Source organism: Microtus oregoni, unplaced genomic scaffold (assembly GCF_018167655.1).
Source record: "Microtus oregoni isolate MIOR12 unplaced genomic scaffold, Mior012 000008F_ref0000371, whole genome shotgun sequence".
Lineage (NCBI taxonomy): Eukaryota > Metazoa > Chordata > Mammalia > Rodentia > Cricetidae > Microtus > Microtus oregoni.
This window is the reverse complement of record NW_024543067.1, coordinates 32,906,968-32,930,349: the sequence shown is the minus strand read 5'-3', so window position 1 is coordinate 32,930,349 and position 23,382 is coordinate 32,906,968. Positions and strand designations below refer to the sequence as shown.

Sequence of the window (23,382 nt, the reverse complement as noted above, 5' to 3'; positions counted from 1 at the left end):
CATGGTGGGGGTGCCATGGTTGGGTACCTGTGATGTCAGAGTTGGGAGTGCATGGTGCGAGTGTCACAGTGGAGATGCCTTGATGAGGGTGCCATGGTGGGGGTGCCGTGGTGGGGGTGCCATGGTGGGGGTGCCATGGTAGGGGTGCCATGGTGTGGCACCATGATGGGGCGTCAGTGTAAGCACTGTGGGAAAAATGAAGAGGCCTCTGGCCACAGTCAAGAGCCTGTCCTCTGATGGCTAAACACATGCTGATCGCCCAGTAGCACTGAAAACCTGTTCTAAGAGGTCATTTCTAATCTAGAACAAGAACCTCACAAAGCGTGTCCCTACCTTCAGTCTCCCAGCAAAGCCCAGCCCTAAAGATACTAGGAACGGTTGTGGCACTGCTGGCTGACCTCAGCGAGTCAGCGAGGGCCCTGGGCTCCAGGCACATCCTCACCGCTTGAGCAAGTCTGATCGCATCCGGTGAAGTGCTATGCCATTACTCTGAAGTTTGTTAGTTTAAAAATACTTTTCTTGTCCCTTAATCTTTCTTTGCCAGGCATTGCAGATGTATTAAAAGTGCCCCACAAAAACAAGACCGTGGGAGACAGAGGCAGGAAGGAGTAAAAGGCACTGCGGGAGATTATCTTAACAAGCAGCCTGGACAATTGCTGCAGAGCCGGGCCCTGCCACTTCCATTTGCTGCAAGTTTCATTAAATTTGTTTTAATGCCTCGTCTGATTTCAGTGTTCTTCAGTGACCTGGTTTTGAAAAGAAACAGCATTTCAAACAGTCTGAATAAATTGTTGCCATGTAAAACCCACGATGGGGAAGAGTTGTTGAGATGCAGGGACACTGTGAGCTCGGCAGCAGAGAACCGGAAAGCAGGGGGCTCCCCGCTGATGCCAGCAATAGAAGAGAAAGCCTTTCCCTCACAGCCCAGCTCAGGGAGTCAAGTAGCAAGATGTATATGCACATATGTGTGCATGTACATGGGTGTGCATGTGGTGTGTGCACACGTGTTTGTATATGTGTGTATAAATACATGGTATATGTGTGTATGAGTGTGTGTGGTATATGTATATGTGTATATGAATGTGTGTGGTTATATCTATGTGTAGTGTATATGTATCTCTGTGTATGTGTGCATGTGTATGTATATGTATGTATGCATGTGTGTATGTATATATAGGTTATGTGTATATTACATATATATTATATATGTGTGACTATGTATGTGTGGGGGTCTGTGCATGTAAGGCATATTCATATGTTTGTCAGACATAAGTTAACCAGACAATGACCAAGTCATCTTCACATAGCAATGGCTTAAACTATTTGGAGAAGGAAAAATAAAATTGCTTCAAAAGTCTCAAGGTCATTGTCTAAGGAGATTCTCCCTTGTAACGGAGGAAGACTGGCACAGTCTGTAATATAAACAGTTATTTATTCTTAGCTTTTGTCTTTCACTCCTATTGGAAGATATCTCCCTGTTAGCTCACTTGAAATCAGGAGCATTTTCAGGCAATCCAAAGCATTTAGTTTCTAGAATAAAAATCTATCCATCACTTTAAAATTGTTATGAGATTTAATGGAATTTTGTTAAGATATTCTGAGTATTATTCTTTAAAAAATAATGTCTTGAAGTTGCGGGAGACTTTACAAGCTGATTTAGAGTACTGGGACCCAGAACTGTTAATACAGAACTAATTTTAATGACAAAACAATTTTGTCATAAATGGGGCTTGTCTTCACATGAGAATACACATTTCAAAGTGAAGTCACGGGGCTGGAGAGATGGTTCAGAGGTTCAGAGCTCTTACTGCCCTTCCAGAGAACCTGGGTCCGGTTCCCACCCACATCAGATGGCACACAGCCTCCTGCAACTCCAGTCTCAGGGATCTGACTCCTTCCGACCTCCACCAGCTCCTGCATGCAAGTGGTGCACACAAGCCCACAGAGGCACACACACACACATGTGCATGAAAATCGATATAGCTTTTAAAAAGTGATATTCTTGGTTTAAATTTTTATATTATGAATCAAGAAAAGATTAGTAATCAGAAACATTCATCATTAAGATGGCTTCATGTTTAGCTAATAAAGTAAGTGTCTAATAGGAAAAGGCCACAAAATTAGCAGGTTTGTCATTGCTTCTTGCAAGGTCCCTTATCAAGAGATGAATCTAAAAGCTGAAAATATGTATGAGAATTTTGTCCTGTGTATTGACCGGTAAGGAGCAGAACGCAGAAGACTACAGGCTCCAGGCCTGGAGAGAGTGCAGGCCACAGCAGGGGGAGCTTCTGTGGGGTGTGCGAAGGTGAGGCTGGGAGGTTAGTGATAGGTGGTGGGTCCTCGTCCCTGGCTAGGACATCATCCTGTACCCCAGAAGGAAAACCTGGAGAAGCGGCATGGGAGGCCTGCATACCCCAGACAGGACTTCACACTCCTTGAGGAGTTCTGCCTCCCGTGCAAGCACATGAGCCTGCCACACTTGGCGACCCTGGAGCAGGGCCTATGGGAAAGCTAACTGAACAGTGAGACGTGAGAGTGGATATCAAAAGCCTTCTGCAATAATTTTTAAGCCCTCTTTAAATGGATACGTGCAGCATTTTGTGCAAGGTAGTTTTAGGAAGTATTTGAATGGCTATGTCCTAGAAGGGCTTTCAGCTATAAAGATGATTTAAGCCAAAGCACTTTACTTCATAATATAGTTTTCTCCTTCAATCTCAATATTTTATTGATCTTATGATATAAAAAATATTCCTATATAAATCTTAGTAATTAGCACCATAAAGCCATCTCTGTGCACTCACAGCAAAATGGGTAATTGGGATAATTACTTAGATAATTTAGAACAAATAATACTTTGTATATAAAATCTCTTACAGTCGAGATTGTGCGCGCACACTTCTCGGAGTACCTCCTCTGTTGTCTTGTTTTCCACCCTGAAGTGTAGACACTAGGTTCAGGCCAGAGATGATACACGGGTTCATTATACGATCGTTACTGCTCAGTCTGAACTGGGAGATGTTTCATCTATTGTTCACATCATAAACCATGTTATTTCCATTTAATTTGCTCCCCTGTTTCCATGGTAATTATGGTGTGGGATAATGGGGGTAAAGATTTATCTCAAGATAAGTAAAGCCGGGAAGCCTTGTTTCTCTGCGTTCATCTGCCGGCACCTATTGTGAGGCTCCGTGCCATTTGTATGCACAGACTTGACGAATCCCGTGTAAGAAGCAAGTCTGCAGGGCCTGGGCTTTGGATGAGAAGAGAAAAGTGTAGTGTGGGTTTTCAAATTGTATCAAAACATCGCTTTGAAAATGGTTGACACCTGTGGGAAATCTGGGTTATTAGGAAGGATAAGCAGCTTTCAAACAGGCCACGTGGGGTAGTCTTTGGCCCAACATTAAGGTTTGTTGTTTTGTTCCCCTATTCGCTTATATGCGCGGTGTTTTTTACTTATATCTTCCACCTGATATTTTAGCACAGACATAAATTCCATAGTGTGCTTTGCATTCTTCTTGTGGGATTCGACCTCAGGAAAACTTGAGTTCAAAGTTACTGGTTCCTAGCCATTTATTCTCTTTTGTAAAGTAAACGATTGTTGACCATTTGGTGCCAGATAACCAGCAGTTTTCCCTGGGGAGACCATTGCTCCCTCTCAGCGTCCCTTAGTTCCCTATGGTTTTTTGTATAGATCTGAGGCACTGCAGGCTTGTCTCCATCCACTTTGCCAGGTCCACTGGCACCGTCCCTGTTCAGCTCACATTTGGGCGGTCTTGATGGTGAGACTATGGGTGCAGCTTCTGACGTTTCTAGGAGGGACAGTCTCACAGCAAACTCTAACCTCTGGCTCCAACACTCGTTCTGCTCCATCTTCTGCAGTGTTCTCCGAGCCCTGAGTTCAGGAGCCATATTGTAGGTGTAGCCACTGGGACTAGGCTCCATAACTCTACCTACATTTTGATGAGTTATTATTTGCTGTAATGACTTTTGTCTGTTGCGAAGAGAGGTTTCCTCCCTGAAGGGTGAAGACTGTGCTTATCTATGGATATAAGGACAAATGTTTCAAACGTAGTTGAAACTATGCTGGTTTTTAGTAAAATTGTGGGGTTTTCTCCAAGATCCTTGACTTTACTAGCCTTGGGCCGTTGGCGAGGTTTCTGGGACCAGGCATGACTATCCTCTTCTTGAGTCCAACTAGAGAACTGTCAGCTGTCACCAAGGCACTACTGTACCTTCAGGGTTCTAGTGCCACTCTGCTCGTTGATGTGAGTCATGGGTGTCACAGTTGTGTGGGGCTATTGAGCGCCTCCCTCCTCCTGCATCTAAAGTAACGTTAGACAGACAGAGCTGTTTGTATTTAGGAATATCTAAGCATATATACGTGCATGTAACAGTTGAAAAAAGAGGCCATGAGTTTGAAAGAGCATAAGGGAATATATGCAGGAGGGTTTGCGAGGAGGAAGGGGAAGGAGGAAATGATGTCGTTATATTGTAATCTCCAAAGTAAAAAAAGGAAAGGGTTTTCATACAATTGTAATAAATGATTGAAGATGGACTGGTGTCTCCAAGGACAGAGGAAGGCAGAGACACTGAGGCAAGAGGACTTTTGAGTCTAAGGAGAGCCTGGGGGACCCTGTCTCAGATTAAAAAAAAAATAACAAAGCTAGGGTGCAGCTCAGTGTAGGCACATGCCTAGCATTCTTTGCAAGAATCTGGGCTCAGTTCTCCAGTACCAGAAAGAAAAAAGGAAAAGAAAATGAATGGGCAAACAATTTAACTTTCCGGTTAGTTTCTTCATCTGTGGGGACATCCACTTTGTTGTGCTTTTTTGAAGATCAAATGGGCATTAAGATGGCATCTGATCCTTATTGGGTGTCTAGGATGCAGCAGGCATCATGTTCCATGTTTCACATGCATTGGCCCTCACCTGTCTTAAGAACTCTTTCTCCTAAGTGTGATAGAAAGTCAGAGAGAACAAAGAAATTGCATGAGCAAGGCACCTGGGAAGGCACTAGTGGGAACCAGGATGTATGTTAGAGAATCCGAAGGAACTGGTTGTTAGCACAGAGATGTGGTACCACATCCCAAAAGCCTGTGACATGCAGCGGAGAACTTTAGCTTCTCTTCTTAGACCTGTCCCCCATGGCAGATGTGTTCAGAGTTTTGAGATTTCTGTCAAATTGACTCCACTTGTTAGAATGACCTAGAATTACAGCAGCACAACGCAGAGTTAGGAAGGCTGAGGTTGCGGACAGTAGACTGTCCTACCAATCATCGGGTATTCTCCTTCATAATTCTGCATTCCAAGGTTTTAAGGTGAAATTGGGATTATTTAGACAAAAAAATATTGTCAAAGAAACACCCAGATGAATGCATTTATTCGTTTGGTTCTCCCTAGTTGGACATCAGGAAAATCAGAACCTTCAGCTACAACAAACAAGGCCTTTGGTGGTCAGTTTGGATGAGAGTGGCCTTGTATGTTGGAATCCTTGGTCCCCAGTGGGTGGAACTATTTGGGAAGGTTCAGAGGTGCAGCCTTGCGGAGGAGGTGTGTCACTGGCGGGGGAGAGCTTTGAGGGTTCCAAAGACTCATCCCATTACCAGTTAGCTCTGGCTTAGTGTTTGTCTACAGATATGAGCACTTAGCTGGCTTTCATTCCGCCATCATGGACTCCGACCCTTTGAACCCACAAGACATAAACACTTTCTTTTCTAAGTTGCCTTGGTCATGGTGTTATACCACAGCAATAGAGAAAAAAACCTAGGATCCTTATGAAGACTGTTGACATACATTTCTTCTCTTCTAGAATTAGCCAAGACTGTGAGCTGAACAGAAGTCCAACACCGCCGTTACCATCTCTGTCATTCCAGACCAAAGAAATGACAAGTCCCTTGGTTAGTGACGATGAAGTCTTCCCTCTGGTGAGTTTCCAGAAACTGATTTTTCCTTTAAGGGAAGATTATTCAATCCTGAGACCAATATAGAGAAGGATAGAATAGCTTAAAATGTCACTTTTTTTGCTTGTGTTCATTTTGCTGTTTTGAGATAGGATTTCTCTGTGTAGCCCTAGCTGACCAGGAACTCACTATGTAGACCAGGGTGGTCTCAGAGATCCACGTACCTCTGTCTCCAGAGTGCTGAGGTTAAAGGCGTGTGGCTGGCAGCACCTCTGAAATAGGACTGCAGGATGCTCTGCAGACCATTTGACCACACCTGTCTCTAGAAGGGAAAGATAACCCAGTGCCCCACCAGGAATCCTGGCAATGCTTTTCACTTTTTGTTTGTTTTCATGTATTAGGATTTCACTCTGGCTCCAGCTGACTTAGAGTTCACCATGTAGCCCAGGCTGGCTTTGAACTTGCAGTAGTTCTCCTTCTTCAGGTTTTCATGTGCTGGGATTACAGACATAAATCACCAGACCCAGATGGGTCTTAACATATAGTAACATGTATAAACTGAACATGGCCGTGTGCCGAGTCATCCCAGAGAACATTGTTGTCATGCTAACTTACATGCTAAGGCTCTGTGGCAGAAAGGGTCAGCCCAGGAATGCAGATCACCTCCAGGGGGGAGAAAATTCTGTCCTCTGCAGGGTGGGAAGGACCCAGTGTGGCCTAGCTGCAGCCAAGACGCTGCTTGCTATCGGTGAGGGGTAGCACCTCCTGGCCTCACCTGGTCCAAGAGTCAACAGAAGCAAGCTAAGTAGCTCTCAATGAGAGGGCCATTCTGCTACTGGATCCATACATAACACCCTCTGGGGCTGCCAAGGACAGAAAATGGGACAGGTGACATTGTCCATCTGCTAGGTGCTCTGTGTCTCCTGGGCTCCCAATGGGGAGTGGCCTACAGAGTGTTCAGGCTTCTACTGCAGGAAACACAGCCTCACTCTGGCTTAAATATCTACAACATGACTTTCCCCCTGAGGCTTATGAAATGCGCATGGCATTCTCTTGCTGGAGATTTTTCCAGAACAGGATTTACCATTCATCTGACCCCAGCAGCAGGATTTCTGACCTATCCTAAACCCACAGTGGAGCTCTCCTTTGTTCTAGGCCAGCCAGCCTTCTGTGATGTCCAGTAATGGCATCAGGTTGTCTGTCTAAGAGCACAGGACTTCAGTGCATGTTAGCTTGTGGTCTACATGGATATCCCTGCCTTCCCCACCAATCTACTAGCATGCCATGCCCCTGAGTCTATGTGGAGTTCTGTTTCACCCTCTGAAGAGTGGGCATCATTTCAAGCCTTGGATTCCTTGGCATCACTGTCTTGATGCTTATGTTAGTATGCAGGCATGGTCTATTAGGTGTCCAGATGGGCAAAGTCCATTGCAATTCACTGCACGTTATTAGCACAGGCTGGGGCAAACCTGGTGTCAACAGTGTCCATCCCTGGGTGTTTAGAAAGAGTGAGTTTGACCCATCAACAGCACACACTGCATGTTCAAGACTGTTTCCTTGGACTCTGGTGGAGAGGCTGCACCCAGTGCAGATGGTACAGTTGGGATTTAATACTTGGATGTGTCTGCAGGCCTTTGGTGTCACCTGCTGTGATCTTGAGTTTTTATAGATTGATGAACTAATAAACCTATAACCAGGTTCACTTCCATAAAGCTTCATTGTTCTTAACAAGTCAGAAGTAAAGAAGAATAAAGGCAGCCAGGTGCACTGCCGGGCGCATGCCAGGAGTCCTAGCACTCTGGAGGTAGAGACCCAAGTCATCCTCAACCACCTAGAGTTCCCGCCAAGCCTAGGCTACCTGAAACACTGTCTCAGAGAATAGTGAGAGGAAGGCGGGTACATAAAAGAACTGGAAAATTAATGTGTAATTTTTAAAATAATTTTATAATGTTTAAATAAAACTAATATTCTTTATTTCATTTTTTTCCTTGTGCAAATATACACTAGCCACATCACAAGAAAGCTGTGAAGTACCCCCATACCTCCCAATAAGGGACACTGAGTATCACTCGGATTTCTTCTTCAACTAAGCCTGACTAGTGAGGGAGGATTGTAACACCAGTCCCATCCTACATACACACACACACACACACACACACACAGCCACCTCCAGCAAGATGTCCATCTTTATCCAATCTGCTACATCTTCACTCCAGATCTGGGGCTTGCTTTGTTCTGGATGACTTGCCTTGCAAGTCAGCAAAATGTGTTCTGCCAGGGCTCCCTGGCACTTACGTCCACCCTGGATTTGCAGCTGGTCACTGCAGTTGTCATTCCCAGGGCTCTTTAATGGTGTGGTGTTGAGATGGCTTATACCCCTGGGGGTTACATTACCAGGGACTACATTGCAAGGGGAGGAGGATTCTGTCCAAAATGCAGTGCTTTGTCAAAGCCGTAGGGTTGACTGTCAGGAAGGTGTGTGCCTACAACTGAAGGCTCTGGGTTGGTCACGCCTCACTTTTCTCCCCTCTCTTCAGTCTCCACCAGATATATCCCTCCCAGCTTCCCTGGCTGCACAGCACTTCCTGATGGAAGAGGAGAGACGGGCCAAGGAGCTTGAGAAGCTGCTCAACGCACACATCGACGAGCTGCAGAGACACACAGAGTTCACGCTTAACAAATACACCAAGCCTAGGCAGAACAGGCATATATGAGCTTTGCACCTTTTCTGTTTGCTTCCTCTCCAAAAAAAAGGAAGGGGAAAGGCTCCAGTGAAACACTTGCAAAGCAGACCCGTGAAACTGAGAAATCTGGTTCAGTCTCCATTCGTAAGAAAGCTAGAAAAGCTGCTCATCTCTGCATTCCACACACTAATTGTTCTGTTAGGATAGACTACACATGGCTAGCCCCAGAGGACTTCTTCCCTGTCTAAGGCATAGTTTGGGATTGAAAATGAATTATTTCTGATTTTAATCATGTATGCTAAAGTCCCATTTCCTGTTTAACAGGCAGCGAGAAAGGAAACTGAGTGCAGCCACTCTGTGCTGGGCACAAAAACCCAAAGACTTGTAAAAGTGAAAGATGTTTAGATAGATACACTGGCCTATGTAAACTCCCTGAGATTTGTTTTAGAAGCAAAGGATACGTCCTTGCTGTTTTTACGTTCACTTTTGTAGTGGATTCTGACTGTGCACTGCGCACAGCAAAAGTTGCCGTGCCCGACAGCCATGCGGCCGCTGAGCCCAGCAAATGCAGAGCACCCGTTTCCTCTCTCCTCTGTAACCACCCCTGTTTGTAGTACAATAAAGTAATGCGAGATTCAGCTGCTTTACAAGTGTCCAGTTTCTACAGAAGTAATAACAATAAAATGAACAATGAAGTTCATATAACAAATACACAAATGATAATCTGATATCTTGTTCTTTAAAAATGGAACACACACTCACACCACAGCACCATTTAAATTTAAGATTTTACTGTCAGCAAAATAAGTATCCCAGGAAATGGGAAGGTGCCTCAGAAACAACAAGAAAGAGAACTTGTTGCTCAATCATGAGAACCTGAGTCTTCCAAGAACCCATATAAAAAGACAGGCCATGGCCATACACACTTGGATGCCTCATGCTGTGTGGGGCAGAGGCAGAAGGATCACTGGGGCTTGCTGGCTACTAGCCCAGCTCCAGGTGCATGAGAGAGCCTGTCTCAAAGGAATAGGGTGGAGAGTGACAGATCAGGACACCTGATATCACCCTCTGCACACACACAGGTACACACATACCCACATGCACACATTTGCAAAACAACAATATCCTAGAGTAAGCAGGATATATGGAGGAAAAGTCTGAATTTCAGACTCCTGGCTCTCACCACAATATCACTTCCTGTAAGCAGGCAGATGGAGAACAAAGATACATTCAACATATCAGAGAGTTCCATGCCCTTAATGTGCCCACTGTAGGATGAGGGGCTGTTTATTTGTTCCCCTGCTGCCCAGACTCCCAAAATAAGCACACAGAAACTGTATTAATTAAATCACTGTTTGGCCCATTAGCTCTAACTTCTTATTGGCTAGCTCTTACATTATATTAACCCATCTCCATTAATCTGTGTATCACCACATGGCAGTGGCTTACTGGCAAAGTTTCAGCATGTCTGTCTCTGGCAGCTCCGTGGCTTCTCCTTGACTGTCTCCTTTCTCCCAGCATTCAGTTTAGTTTTCCACGCCTAGCTTTACTCTACCCTATTACAGACCTAAGACAGTTTCTTTATTAACCAATGGTATTCACAGCATACAGAGAGGAATCCCACATCAGCCCACAAAGGCCCCTTATGAAGAAAACCATAGGATTTGTGGTACTTTTATGTTATTGACTAGTTTCTAGCCTAGGCACAATGGTCTAACATGCTTTAAGCCTTGAGGTTGATCCTGCACAGCACAACAAAAATAAAAAGGACCAAAACCCTAAGCAAAAACAGAAGAAAGGCATGTCAGTGTTATCCTCAAAGATGGGAAGAAATTGTTTATTTAGAAATGGGGCCCATGATCAATCCACCATGAACTCATCAGATCTTGTCTACATCCTGTACATCCTAAACAAACAAATGATTGGAACGTTTAAACTTTCAATCTTCACCACATCCTAAGTCCCCGACCACTTGAGTCTCCTCAGAGTGACCTCATGGATCAACCTGGCTCATCAAAACCAAGATCTGGGATACAACAGTGAGGAGAACAAAAGAGAGTGTCCTAAGAACCAGCTGCCTCCATGCATGGGTGCATCGATTCATGCACAGGCTTGCATTAAATTGCCACTTCAGCCCTCCACTTAATATAAGCTTCCTTTAAACCATGCTTTTCATGGTTTGTTTGTTTTCTTTTTTCCCCCATAACAAAAGAAAAAACTTACTTTGCTTCATATAAGATAATTAATGGGCAGGCAAGATGGCTCAGAAGTTGAAGTGTTCCCTGCAGGTGCCTGACAGCCAGAGTCTAATTCACAGAACCACATAAAGGTGGAAGGAGAGGTCAGACTCCATGAAGGTAGCAAGCTGTGGTATGTGCAAACCTGAACACACACTACAAATAATAGATAATTTCAAACAACATACAGCTGCTCACCTATCCCGTCAATGTGTTTCACAGTGCAATGACCTGCTGTCTTAATCTATTTAGGCTACTGTAGCCAAATATCTTAAACCAGATGACTGTAAATGACAAAAGTTCACTCTTCACAGCTCCAGAATTACAGGTACACACTGGGGACTGTTCTGTGAAGAAGAAGGAAGAAACCAAAGAACGCCAAAGACTGACAGCAAACCAGCTAGGGAGGAGACCTGAATCCAGATCCTTCCTCAGAACACTCAGTGGGAACCCATCCAGTCAACACCCTGATTTCAGATGCTCTGCCTGAACATGCATTCCAGCCTGAGACAATACATTCTAGCTGTTTGAGGGCTTCAGCAACCCCCCCCCACCAGGAAAATACAAGAAGGCTGATCCAATCAGAGACCACAGACAGCTGAAGCTTTGTTAGGCTATCCTCTAGACAGCTGAAGCTTTGATAGGCTATCCAGTAGCTAGCTGAGGCTTTGTTAGGCTATCCATTAGACAGCTGAGGCTTTGATAGGCTACCCTCTGTGAAAGGTGAGGCTTTGATAGGCTATCCATGAGACAGCTGAGGCTTTGATAGGCTATCCACCTTTCCACTTTGAGAGTCTCCTTCACAAGCAGGCTTAAGCAATGCTTTAGTCACTAAATGCATAGATTAGCAAATGGGAAAAGACTCAAATCCTCTGCAGAACCTAGGAGCATAAAGTCCAAAAGAAAGAAAGCTGCAAAACAAGTAGGAAATAATGAGGCATAGAAAGCAATGACATACCATGCAAAGAAAGTAGAGAAAAACCAAAGAGCTGTCTCTAAAAGATAAATCAATAAAACTGACTAATCTATAGCAAAACTGACAAATTTAAAAAGAAAGAAGGGTATAAATTATCAAAACATAATAGTACAGATATGAACACAAATGGTTATCAGAAAACCAACTTAAAATGTACCAAGTCCTTAAAATGAAACCACAAATCAGTATAAAAGGCCTATGGAAACTCACATTTTGTAAGCTAATTTAAAAAGAAAAACTTTTAGATGCCTGTAGTAAGGAGCAGTGGGCTGCGTTCCTGCCACCTGGCTCCCCACTGCCCCGAAATAATTACACGGAAACTGTATTCTGTTAAACACTGCTTGGCCCATTAGCTCTAGCCTCTTACTGGCTAACAACTCTGGCATCTTGATTAACCCATTTCTATTCATGTGTGTAGCACCATGAGGTGGTGGCTTACCTGGAAGATTCTAACCTACGTCCATCTTGGGCCGGAGCTTCATCGTGACTGACTCAGCATTCTGTTCTGTCTACTCCACCTATCTAAATTCTGCTTTATCAGGCCAAGCAGTTTTCTTTATTAATTAACCAATGAAAGCAACATATAGAAATATGACCTTCCCACATCAGACGCCCTCCCCTTGGTTCAATACCTGTGGCTGCATTATCAGAGGCCAGGCCAGATCTAAGGACCCAAGGTGAGACATCACTACCCACCACTCCCTACCACTCCCCAACTCCACTAACATTCCTTAAAGTAGGCCCAACATTTCCTAGCAGCACCCTTCCCCTGGCTCCATAGCCCAGCCCATACCTCCAGCTTCTTTACTGGAAGTCAGGCTAGTCCTAGGGACCACAGGTAAGACATCACCCACCACCTAGTAACATCCCTTAAAGCCCATTCAACAACCCCAGACTGTACCTCCTCCCCTGGACTCCATATTCCAGCAAACAACTTCAGCAGAAGAATTCTGCTTTATCAGAGCCCAGGCAGATCTTAAGGACTCCGGGTAAGAAATCTCCCACTGCCCATATAAACACTCCTTAAAGCCTACCTTATATCCCCAGACTGTACCCCCTTCCCCTGAGTGCCATATCCCAACCCATGACCTTGGCAGAAAACTTTGGCTGTACTGGAGGCTGAACTATACTAGGAATCTCAGAGACCAAACAGGTACTGAGAGCCCCAGAGGCCACACAGGTACTTGGAACCACAGAGGCAATTTTGGCATTCAAAACCCCAGAGGTCTTTCAGGCTGTAAAAATGGCACTGGAGACAATCTACTAGACCTGAAGACTCACTAGTCACCAGAGCTCCTGGCCACTTAGGCTAGAAGATCAGATAAATCAAGGAACAAAACACTCATCCAACAAAAAATGTGGGAATCAACATCGAAACCTACAACCATCCCAAATCTAGATGCCTAAATGCCAGTGTAAGAATACAACAAAGGAAGGGCAGTATAGCACCACCAGAGCCAGCTATCCCATGACAACAAGACATGAACATTCCAGCATAGCTGAAGCACACGAAAACAACCTTAAAATCAACTTTATGAAGATGATAGAGGCCTTAAAGAGGAAATTAAAAACTCCATACAGAAATTGAAGAAAAACAGACAAATACTGGAGGAAATCAATAAATCCCTTAAAGAAAGCCAAGAAAAAACAAACAGATGAAGGAAACTGTTCAAGACCAGAAAATAAAAATAGAAACAATAAGGAAAACACCAACTGAGGGAATTCTGGAAATGGAAAATATGGGTAAATGACCAGATGCAAGCAAAACCAACAGAATACAAGAGATGGAAGACAGAATCTCATGAGTTGAAGATATGATAGAAGAAATAAATTCATTGGTCAAAGAAAATGTCAAATCTAGAAAATCCCTAATACAAAACATCAAGGAAACATGGACACTGTGAAAAGGCCAAACCAAAGAATATATTTAACAAAATGATGAAAGAAAATCGTCCTAACCTGAAGAACATGTCTATAAATGTACATAAGCCTCACCAATAGATCAGAACAGAAAAAGTCCCCCATCACATAATAATCAAAACATTAAACATACAGAACAAAGAAAGAATGTTAAAAATTGCAAAGGAAAAAGGCCAAGTAACATATAAAAGCAGACCTATCAGAATTGCACCTGACTTTTCAATGGAGACTCTAAAAGCCAGAAGGGCCTGGTCAGAGGTGCTGCAGATTCCAAGACCATGGATGCCAGCCCATCAGCAAATCCCTCAATTATCATAGATGGAGAAAACAAGAAATTTTGTAACAAAACCAGATTTAAACAATACCTATTCACAAATCCAGCCCAACAAAAGGCACTATAAGAAACATTACTAAAGCTTAAGTCATACATTAAACTTCACAAATTAACTCTGAGAGACTTCAATAACCCACTCTCACCAATGGACAGGTCATCCAGACAAAAACTAAACAGAGAAATAATGAAGCTAACATTGTAAGTCAAATGAACTTAAAGATATCTACAGATCATTTCACCCAAACATAAAAGAATACACTTTCTCCTCAGCACCTCACAGGACATTCTCCAAAATTAGCCATATACTCAGTCACAAAGCAAGTCTTGTTGACAAATACAAAAAAATTGAAATAACCCTATTTCTTCTTAGACCACCATGAATTAAAGCTGAATTTCAACAATAGAAACAACCAAAAGCCTACAAACTCCTGGAAACTGAACAACTCTCTACTGAATTATCACTGGATCAAGGAAGAAATACTTCCTAGAATTCAATGAAAATGAATGTACAACATACTCAAACTTACAGGACACTATGAAAGCAGTACTAACAGGAAAGTTCACAGCACTAAGTGCCTTCATAAAGAAATTAGAGAATTCCCATACAAGTGACTTAATAGCCCACCTGAAAGCGTTAGAACAAAGAGGAGCAGAAGAAGGTAGGAAATAATCAAACTGATGGCTGAAATCAATAAAATAGAAACAAAGAGAACAATACAAAGAATTGGTTCTTTGAGAAAATCAACAAAATAGACAAACCCTTGTTCAAACTAACTAAAAGGTAGAGAGATAATACTCAAATAAACAAAATATTCAACTTCACAAAAATGGAAATTTTAAAAGAAATGAACAATTTTCTTGATAGATACCACTTACAAAGTTAAATCAAGATCAGATAAACAACTTAAACAGACCTATAATCCCTAAGGAAATAGAAGCAGTCATTAAAAATCTCCCAACCAGACTGAACCAGCTACCTAGGCTGGAGTAGACCTGAGAAAGCAAGCTCCAAGGGAGTGGCAGCAGATTCAATCCAGGGACATTTGTGGACCAGGACTGAGTGAGTGACCTGGGCCAGAGCAGGAACAGGTTCAGGGGAGTGACCAGAGACAGAGACCACTGAGGGTGTGAATCTGGGACCTTCAAGAAAGTGTACCTAAGTCAGAACCTCTGTGGGTTTGGGCATGAGCCTAGGACCTCTGAGGGAGTAGGCAGGAACCAGAGATCTCTGTGGGTGTGAGTCTTGGGACCTCAGAGGGAGTAGACCTGAGCCAGGACCATTGTGGGTCTAGGCGTTGGTCTGGAAAGTCAAAGGGACTAGGCAGGAACCAGAAACCTCTGCGAGTCCTAGCGTGAGTCTGGGACCTCTGACGGTGTAAGCCTGGCCAGATCCTCTGCGGGTCTGGACAAACCTGAGCCTAGGAACTCAGAGGGAGTAAACTGAAGCCAGAAACCTTTATAGGACCAACTCCAAGCCAGGGACCTCTGCAGGAGTGGATCAAGACCAGGATTTACAGAAACAGGTCAAAGCAGTAACCTAGGCCAAAGTAAGCCTGAGGCAAGGAATTCCACCTTGGGCTGGAGCCAGCCTAAGGCAACAAATTCCACAGGAGTGGGACTGAACCAGCTACCTAGGCCAGAGTGGACCTAAGAAAGCAAGCTCCACCAGCAGTGGCAGATTCAGTCTAGGGACATTTACAAAAACAGGTCTGAGCTGACAACCTAGGCTAGAGCAGAGACAGCAAACTCCAAGGGAGTAGAGCAAAGCTTGAGAGAGCTGAGCATCCTCCAGGAACACTAAGTGACCAACAGGGTAACTAGAACCATGGCACTGATTGTACCATGAGGAACAACTAACTATCTGGGCCTTGGATTCACTGGCACCTAGAAGATTAATCAACAGAATCACTGATAGCCCCAACCACACCTATTAGAGGAAAAGATCAGTAGAAAAGGTAAGAAGAGGCGCAACACCACAAAGAGCAACACAACACCAGTAAAAACTAAAGACCCTACAACAGCAAGACTTGAACAACCAAATATAGATGAAGCAAAAGAAAATGACCTAAAAAATAACTTCAGGAGAATGTTTGAAACTCTTAAAGAGAAATGAGAAATTCCCTCAAAGAAATGGAGGAAAAGATGAAGAAAAAAATGGAAGACATCAGCAAATCCCTTAAAGAAAACCAAAAAAAAGCAATCAAACTTATGAAAGAAACTATCCAAAACTTGAAAACTGAAATGAAGACAATAAAGAAAATACAAGCCGAGAGAATTATAGAAACAGAAATCATGAGAAAATGATCAGGAATTACAATCGCAAGCATGAACAGCAGAATACAAGAGATGGAAGAGAGAATCTCAGGTGCTGAAGAGACAATAGAGGAAATAGACTCAAAATGCAAAAATTAACATCACCAACAATAAAAACTAAATTAACAGGAGATAGCAATCGCTGGTCTTTTGAGTGAGGTAACCCAGATACAGAAAAAACAATTATCACATGTACTCACTCTTAAGTGGTTTTTAAACACAGAGCAAAGAAAACCAGCCCACAAATCACAATCCCAGAGAACCTAGACAACAATGAGGACTCTAAGAGAGATATACATAGATCTAATTTATATGAGTAGTATAAAAAACCAAGATCTCCTGAGTAAATCAGGAGCATGGGGACCTTGGGAGAGAGTTGAAGCAGAGGGAGTAGGCAGGGAGAAGATCAGAGAAAGATGCAGAGCTCAATAAAAATCAATAAAAAAGAAAATTAAAAAAATCTCCCAACCAAAAAGAGACAGGGCCATATGGTGTTTGAGAAGTTCTGTCATACATTCAAAGAAGAGTTAATATCAATACTTTCAAATTATTCCATAAAAGAGAAGCAGAAGGAAGATTGCCAAATTCATTTTATGAGGCCAAAGATACCCTGATACACAAACTACACAAAGACTCAACAAAAAATGAAAATTTCAGATCAATTTCCATCATGAACATTGATGCAAAAATATTCAAAGTACTTTTACTCACAAACTGAATCCAAGAACATATTAAAAAGATCATCTACCATGATTGGGTAGGCTTCATCCCAGAGATGCAGGGATGGTTCAACATACAAAAACTGTCAGTGTAACCCACCATGTATACAAAGAAAAAAAAATCACATGAATATCCCATTAGATGCTGGAAAAACCCTAGACAAAAATCTAACACCCTTTCATGATATAAGTCTTGGAGAGATCTGGGATACAAGGAACAAACTTTAATAAAGGCAATATACAGCAAGCCCACATCAAATTAAACAGAGAGTAACTCAAAGTGATTCTACTAAAATAAGGCACACGACAAGGCTTTCCCCTCTCTCCTTATTTATTCAATATAGTACTTGAAGTCCTAGCTAGAGTAATAAGACAACTAAAGCTACATAGGCAGCCATACAGACCTGAGTGACATGCACTGACAATCAGGGCCATGGTGTCTTCCTGGCTGAGCTGCAGCCAAAGTCATGCCTGGTTCAGTGGCCCAGCTATAGTCAGAGTCTGCGTTGATGTCTGAGGCTCCTCAGGCATATCATCAGGGGCCATGTGGATACCCAGGATCCAGGCTATCACCTGAGGCCACGTTGGTGTTCAAGGGCCTTGCAGCAACTGGGTCATGTGATCTGAGTGTCACACACTGCAAACCAGGGCCGTGGTGACAGCCTGCCCCAGGCTACTGACAAGGACCAGGTCTGGGTCTGTGGTTCAACAGCTGGCAGGCTATGTGTTGATATCCAGGGCCCATGTTGCTACAAGGGTCACTCAGATATCTGGAATCTGGACCACCACCTAGGACCATGTTAGTGTCTAAGGGCCATGCCACTGCCAGGGCCATACAGATCTAAGAAGTTTGCACTGCCACCCAGGGCCATCCTGTCATTGGTGTCTGGGCTGCTGCCAAAGGTCTTGCCTAGGTCTGTGGCCCTGCTACAGTCTCAGTCTATGTTGATGTCTGTAGCTCTTGTTACCAATAAGACAGTAAGGATGGGGTTGCACAACTGGCCCTGCCCCAAACTGGTGCAGTACTAGGGAGAACTGGCCCTGTACCTCACCTTGGCAGCTCAGTAGAGCTGACCCAGTTGACGGGGTAGGGGAGAGTGGGTGAGTATGAGTGAACCTGCCCTGGAGGCTTGAGAGTAGGAGAGCTGTGGGGGCACCAAAGTGGATCCATTCCGCCTCAGCTAAAGGTCAGAGAGTTTAAGCCTATTCTTGCTCCTTCAAGGTTATTGACAAGAGATTTGACTTAAGGTGTGGCCACTAAGATATTTTGACCTAGGATGTGGTTCCTTGGTATTTTGGGTTTTAAGATAGTCATCACTTTGCTTATTTCTTATATCATGATTTAAAAAAAAAAGTCTTTTGCTTTCTCTCCCCCTTTTGGATTGGGGTCTTTAAAGATCATAAGAAATAAACACCAGCAGATTCAGTATTCACTAGGTTGCCCTCCAGGTACCAGCCTATGTCTCTGTATTTTTTTTTTATCTCTGTTCCTCTTACATAACATTTCTAATCCACATGTTCCTACCTTGTAACATAAGAAACCCCGCTGAGGCTGGACCCAGACAATGGCACCCCAATGTGTGGGTGTAATAGATGGCACCCACCGTGGGGCATGACAGATAGTGCCCAGATGTGAGGCCAGTGGTACAAGGGAGAATCTACTGGACAATGCAGATGACTAAGAAACCACATGTAAGTTTAAAAAGGGGGGGGGGCATGCTTATGTAAAAAGTAAAGATGTGGTGAATAACTCGGAAGTAAAACTGTAAATATTTGTAAATATGGGGAAAGGAAATAGTATTCAATTGTCTATACATTTGCTTAGATGTATTTTGATAGCCAGAGGAGCTGAGGTGGAGCAGAAACAGATTCAGAGATTTTTAGGGCTAGTAAATAATTTAAACTTCTGTCCCCTCTTCCACATTGGTAGTGAAACAGCTGTTGTGTTAGGTCTGCTCCTGGGCTGGGGGGAAGGGAAAGCAGGGAGGCCCCTCCCAGCAGGCCAGGTCTGTGGCTGCTGTGATGATGGTGGCTGCTGTGATGGTGACCGCTGATGCAGCTGGCTCCTGGAGCCAGTGGGAAATGGCCAGAGGCTACATTGCCTGTGAGCATAAGGAGCTTCTTTAAGTAGATCAAAAGCTTTTAGCAGAGGATACAGGAATCCTCCTAATTTTGTGATTACAAGATTTAAGATAGGAAAGTGGGAGTAATGAAAATGGCATGTCTCTGCCCACTTGAGTTCCCAACCAGCCAAGCTTGTGAATGTGGCGGTCTCAGAGCCACTGCAATGGCAGGCACCTGGGACCTGAGCTACAGGTAAAATATGCCAGCTGGTCACGGTCTGTGGAGGGACTGCTGAGTATCTCCTGTGAACACCCCCTCACTAGACATAGCAGGCAATGAGGGACCAGTGCCTCCAGGTCCCAAGTCCCTGGTGGGACAGCAGAACTGCATAGAATTCAGCATAGTTGTGCCCCACCCAGACAAGCATCTGTGAAAATGTAAATGAGCAAATTACAACTTGTCAGCTAGTGATGGTATGGGAGAATGGTCTGTATTCTGTCTATCATATATTTTAAATAAATGCTGATTGGCCAGTAGCCAGGCAGGAAGTATAGGTGGGACAACCAGACAGGAAGTAGAGGCAGGTCAAAGAGAACAGGAGAATGCTGGGAAGGAGGAAGCCCATTCCTCTGCAGTCCTGAGCTGACCACAAAAAAAGCAAGGTGTGACTGCCCCACTAAATAAGGTACAGAGCTACATGGCTAACACAGATAAGAATAATGACTAATAATGGGCTGTATAAGTTATGAGTTAATAAGAAGCCTGAGCTAATGGGCCAATCAGTTTATAACTAATGTAGACCTTTGTGTGATTTCTTTGGGACTTAACAATTGCAGGAACCCGGCAGGACAGAAACCCCCACAACAAAAGTGAGATTTGGAACTTGAACTAGAAAGATAGCTTACAAACTTTGATTTCCAAAAACTGCAAAAAAGTCAGATGGAATCTAGGAGATATTTTGGCAGGGAACCTAATGTGATCAATGTTCCTTATACTAAAAACCAGACATTCCTTATAATCAAGGACAAAGAATTGTGGAGCATGCCCATGGCTCCCTGAAAACACAATTTAAAAGATAAAAATGGGAGAATTATATTCTCAGTTGCCACATAATGCCTTAAATTGTGCCCTTTTTACTCTAAATATCATGAATGTGGATACCTATGAACATTCTGCCATGGACAAATTTTGTCATGATGGCACCAGAGCGACCTTTTACTTTAGTAAAATGGAAAGACACATGCACAGGATTATGAAAAGAATCTAACCCTGTTTTAATATGGGGTAGAGGGCATCTCTGTGCTTTTTCACTGGAGGAAAATGAGACATGATGGTTTCTGGAATGTTGGGTCTGGTGTGCACAGCAGAAGGATACCAGTCCTGATGATGTCATAGCAGTTGGTGCCCCCACAGAGGAGCCAGAGTGAGACTGCTGAACCTGTATTTCTGACCCTCTAATGTCATGCTGCAGTCTGAGAAAGCAAGGAAGATCGTGGTGATGGTTGGCAATTCCAAATTTCTTGCACAAACTCCCAGACCTTAGCGAGTCCTATTTACTTTGGAGCCTGCCCAAGAACACTGACTGGATGTTTGGCAGTTTATCCATACTTTATCTTGGGACACAGAACTCATTTTTTCCAGTATGGTGTTCATTCTGCTGTTGAAATGGAAGACCTGAGAACTGAAACCTCTGAAATTTCCCCTCTGGGGGAAAGAGACTGGTTAAAGCAATGGACATTATGATGGAGGCAAAGAGTGACTAAAGCCCCTCTCTAGAGATGAGAAGGATAGCATAAACATGTTCGCTGACACTGAGACTGACACAGTTCGAACTTATCTTTGAAAATTAGAAGCAGCAATACAATTAGATTGTAGAAAAGGAAAAAGACTCATAGTTCACCCATCACAGAAACCTTTTCTTGTCTTTTAATTAGAATGGATTTAAGAGAATTGCAATTTGACAAATTATGAGCTTATTTTTAATTTTCAAACTAGAATTATGGTCTTGACCTGTCAATGTGTGTTACTGCTTTAGTTGACTATGAAGATGTTACTGATTAGAGAAATGCTAAATCTTGGCTGAGAAAAATTTGACATAATGCCAACTAGTCTTTAGATTTGATATATTTAATAATACAAATTTGGATTTTGATGCAGCTAAGAAAAACTATTAGAGACATTCTGGACCAATTTAAAAAGGCCATCCCATCTTAGTCATCCTCCTCTCTTTTATTAGAAGATATTGTGGCCATAGGAACATGTATATTGCAAAACATTATCTGCTTGCATATGATTATCTAGTTTTCTTGATGGAAAGTTGGCTCAGAGGTACACAGAGCCTAGCTGAGACCCTTCCTTAACCCTTTATTTACAGTGTCTGATAGTCAATAAAGAGTAAGATCTTTATCCCTCCAGGCAATCTAAGACAGGACTTAGTGACAGAATGTATATATCAATGATGGGTAAGTCTGGAAAGTGAAAGAAGGATGCCTAAGTCAGGCACAGTCATCTGTCCTATAGCAGAAAGCAAGACTTTATTAAATAAATTAAAAGGTGAGAAATATATAGGTGCCCAAAGAAGTCAATCTGTTACACCTTGACTAAAGGCCAAAGAGTTATTGACGAGAGATTTGACTTAAGGTGTGGCTGCTAATAAAGATATCTTGACATAGGGTGTGGTTACTTGGTATTTGGGGTATTAAAATGGTAATCACTTTGCTTGTTCTTTGTATCATGATAAAAAAAGTCTCTTGTTTTCTTCCTCTTTTTTGGACTGGGGTCTTTAAAGATCATAAGAAATAAACACAAGCAGATTCAGTATTCACTAGGTTGCCCTCAAGGTACCAGCCTATGTCTCTGTATTTCTTTTGTATCTCTGTTCCTCTTACCTAACATTTCTAATCCACATGCCCCTATCCTGAAATGTACAAACCCATTGAGGTTGGGCCCTGACAGATGTCACCTCAACATGTGGCTATAACAGAGAGCTAGTCCCACTATCTTTCTGTGACATGGTGGTGTGGATAAGGGAGAGCTGACCCCCTCACCATCTACTGCAGGTGGGAAAACTAGTCCCAGGGTCAGCAGAAGGAAGAGCAGACCACGTCCCTTGCTAGCTTCAGCACTCAGGAGAGCAGCCCTGCACCTCACCTGGGCAGCACAATAGAGCTGACCCCTTTGACAGTAATGCAGATGATCTGGCCCAGTGATGGTGCATGAGAGATCTGTTCCCACCCCTTATCTGCCATACCTTAGTGGAGCGGGCAAAGGAGAAATACCCTCTCCCATCCCCTATCCCTTGCACCTGGAGCAGCTGGGAGAGCTGGCCCTAAGTTCATGAGAGTGAGAGAGCTGATCCTGTACCTCACCAGTAGCAGCACTTGGGAGAAAGAATGGATCCTGCACCTCCCCCAGGCAACAAAGTAGAACAACCCTAATGGTGGGAGTACAAGTGAGCCTGCCCTTGAGAGCTGGGGAACAGACCCCAGCCTCCTTCATCTGCCATGTGGTGGCATGTGTGAGGGAAAGAAGCTCTCCCCCATCATTCCTTGCCACCTGCAGCAGGCAGAAGAGCTGGCCTCAAAGTTACAAGAGTGGGAGAGCTGGCCTTGCTGCACGCTGGCTGCAGCACACCAGAGTGGACCCTTCCCCCTGCCTGGGCAAAAGACTAGAGCTGGTTCTGGTGGTGTGGGTCAGCCAGCCCCAAGGGCATGAGGGCAGAACTGGCCCCACTCTTGGCTGCCTGATGCATTGGGTGAGCTATCTCGGGAAATACTGGAAATCTCACCCTGGTAGTGAGGATAGGGGAGATCCCATTCATCTCCCCATCCCTTTATATCTACCCACTGCCCTTGCAATTCACCCGAATAAAATAAAATTTAAGAGAAAAACCAAAAACAATTGAATGTAACTAATATACGAAAGAAGAAAGGAAGGAAGGAAGAAGGAGGAAGGAGGAAGGAGGAAGGAAGGAAGGAAGGAAGGAAGGAAAAAAGGAAGAAAGGAAGGAAAAAAGGAAGGAAGGAAGGAAGAAAGAAAGTAAGGAAGGAAGGAAGAAGTCTTGGCATGGACTGCAGTGTGACAGTGAGTCACACATAGCTTTACTTGCAAGTCTCAATTGCAATGAGACATTGGTCTGGCTCAAGGCCCCTGGCTTCTGCTGCACCCTTGACACTGGTCCCTCACTGAGGCTCCCCTTGGATATCCTATTCTTGGCCTGGTCATGGAGATTCTGCAG

At 43.6% G+C, this 23,382-nt stretch overlaps 1 protein-coding gene across 1 annotated transcript in view; it reads left to right on the top strand.

The window, feature by feature from the left end:
* The window catches only part of Deup1 (deuterosome assembly protein 1), a 68,163-nt gene extending 59,036 nt beyond the window's left edge, over positions 1-9,127 (top strand). Inside the window, exons 13-14 of the mRNA XM_041657685.1 lie at positions 5,808-5,922; positions 8,436-9,127. Of these exons, the coding sequence (XP_041513619.1) occupies positions 5,808-5,922; positions 8,436-8,612 (292 nt within the window). The 3' untranslated portion in view covers positions 8,613-9,127. The remainder of the gene's footprint in view (positions 1-5,807; positions 5,923-8,435) is intronic.
* The last annotated feature ends 14,255 nt before the right edge of the window (positions 9,128-23,382 follow it).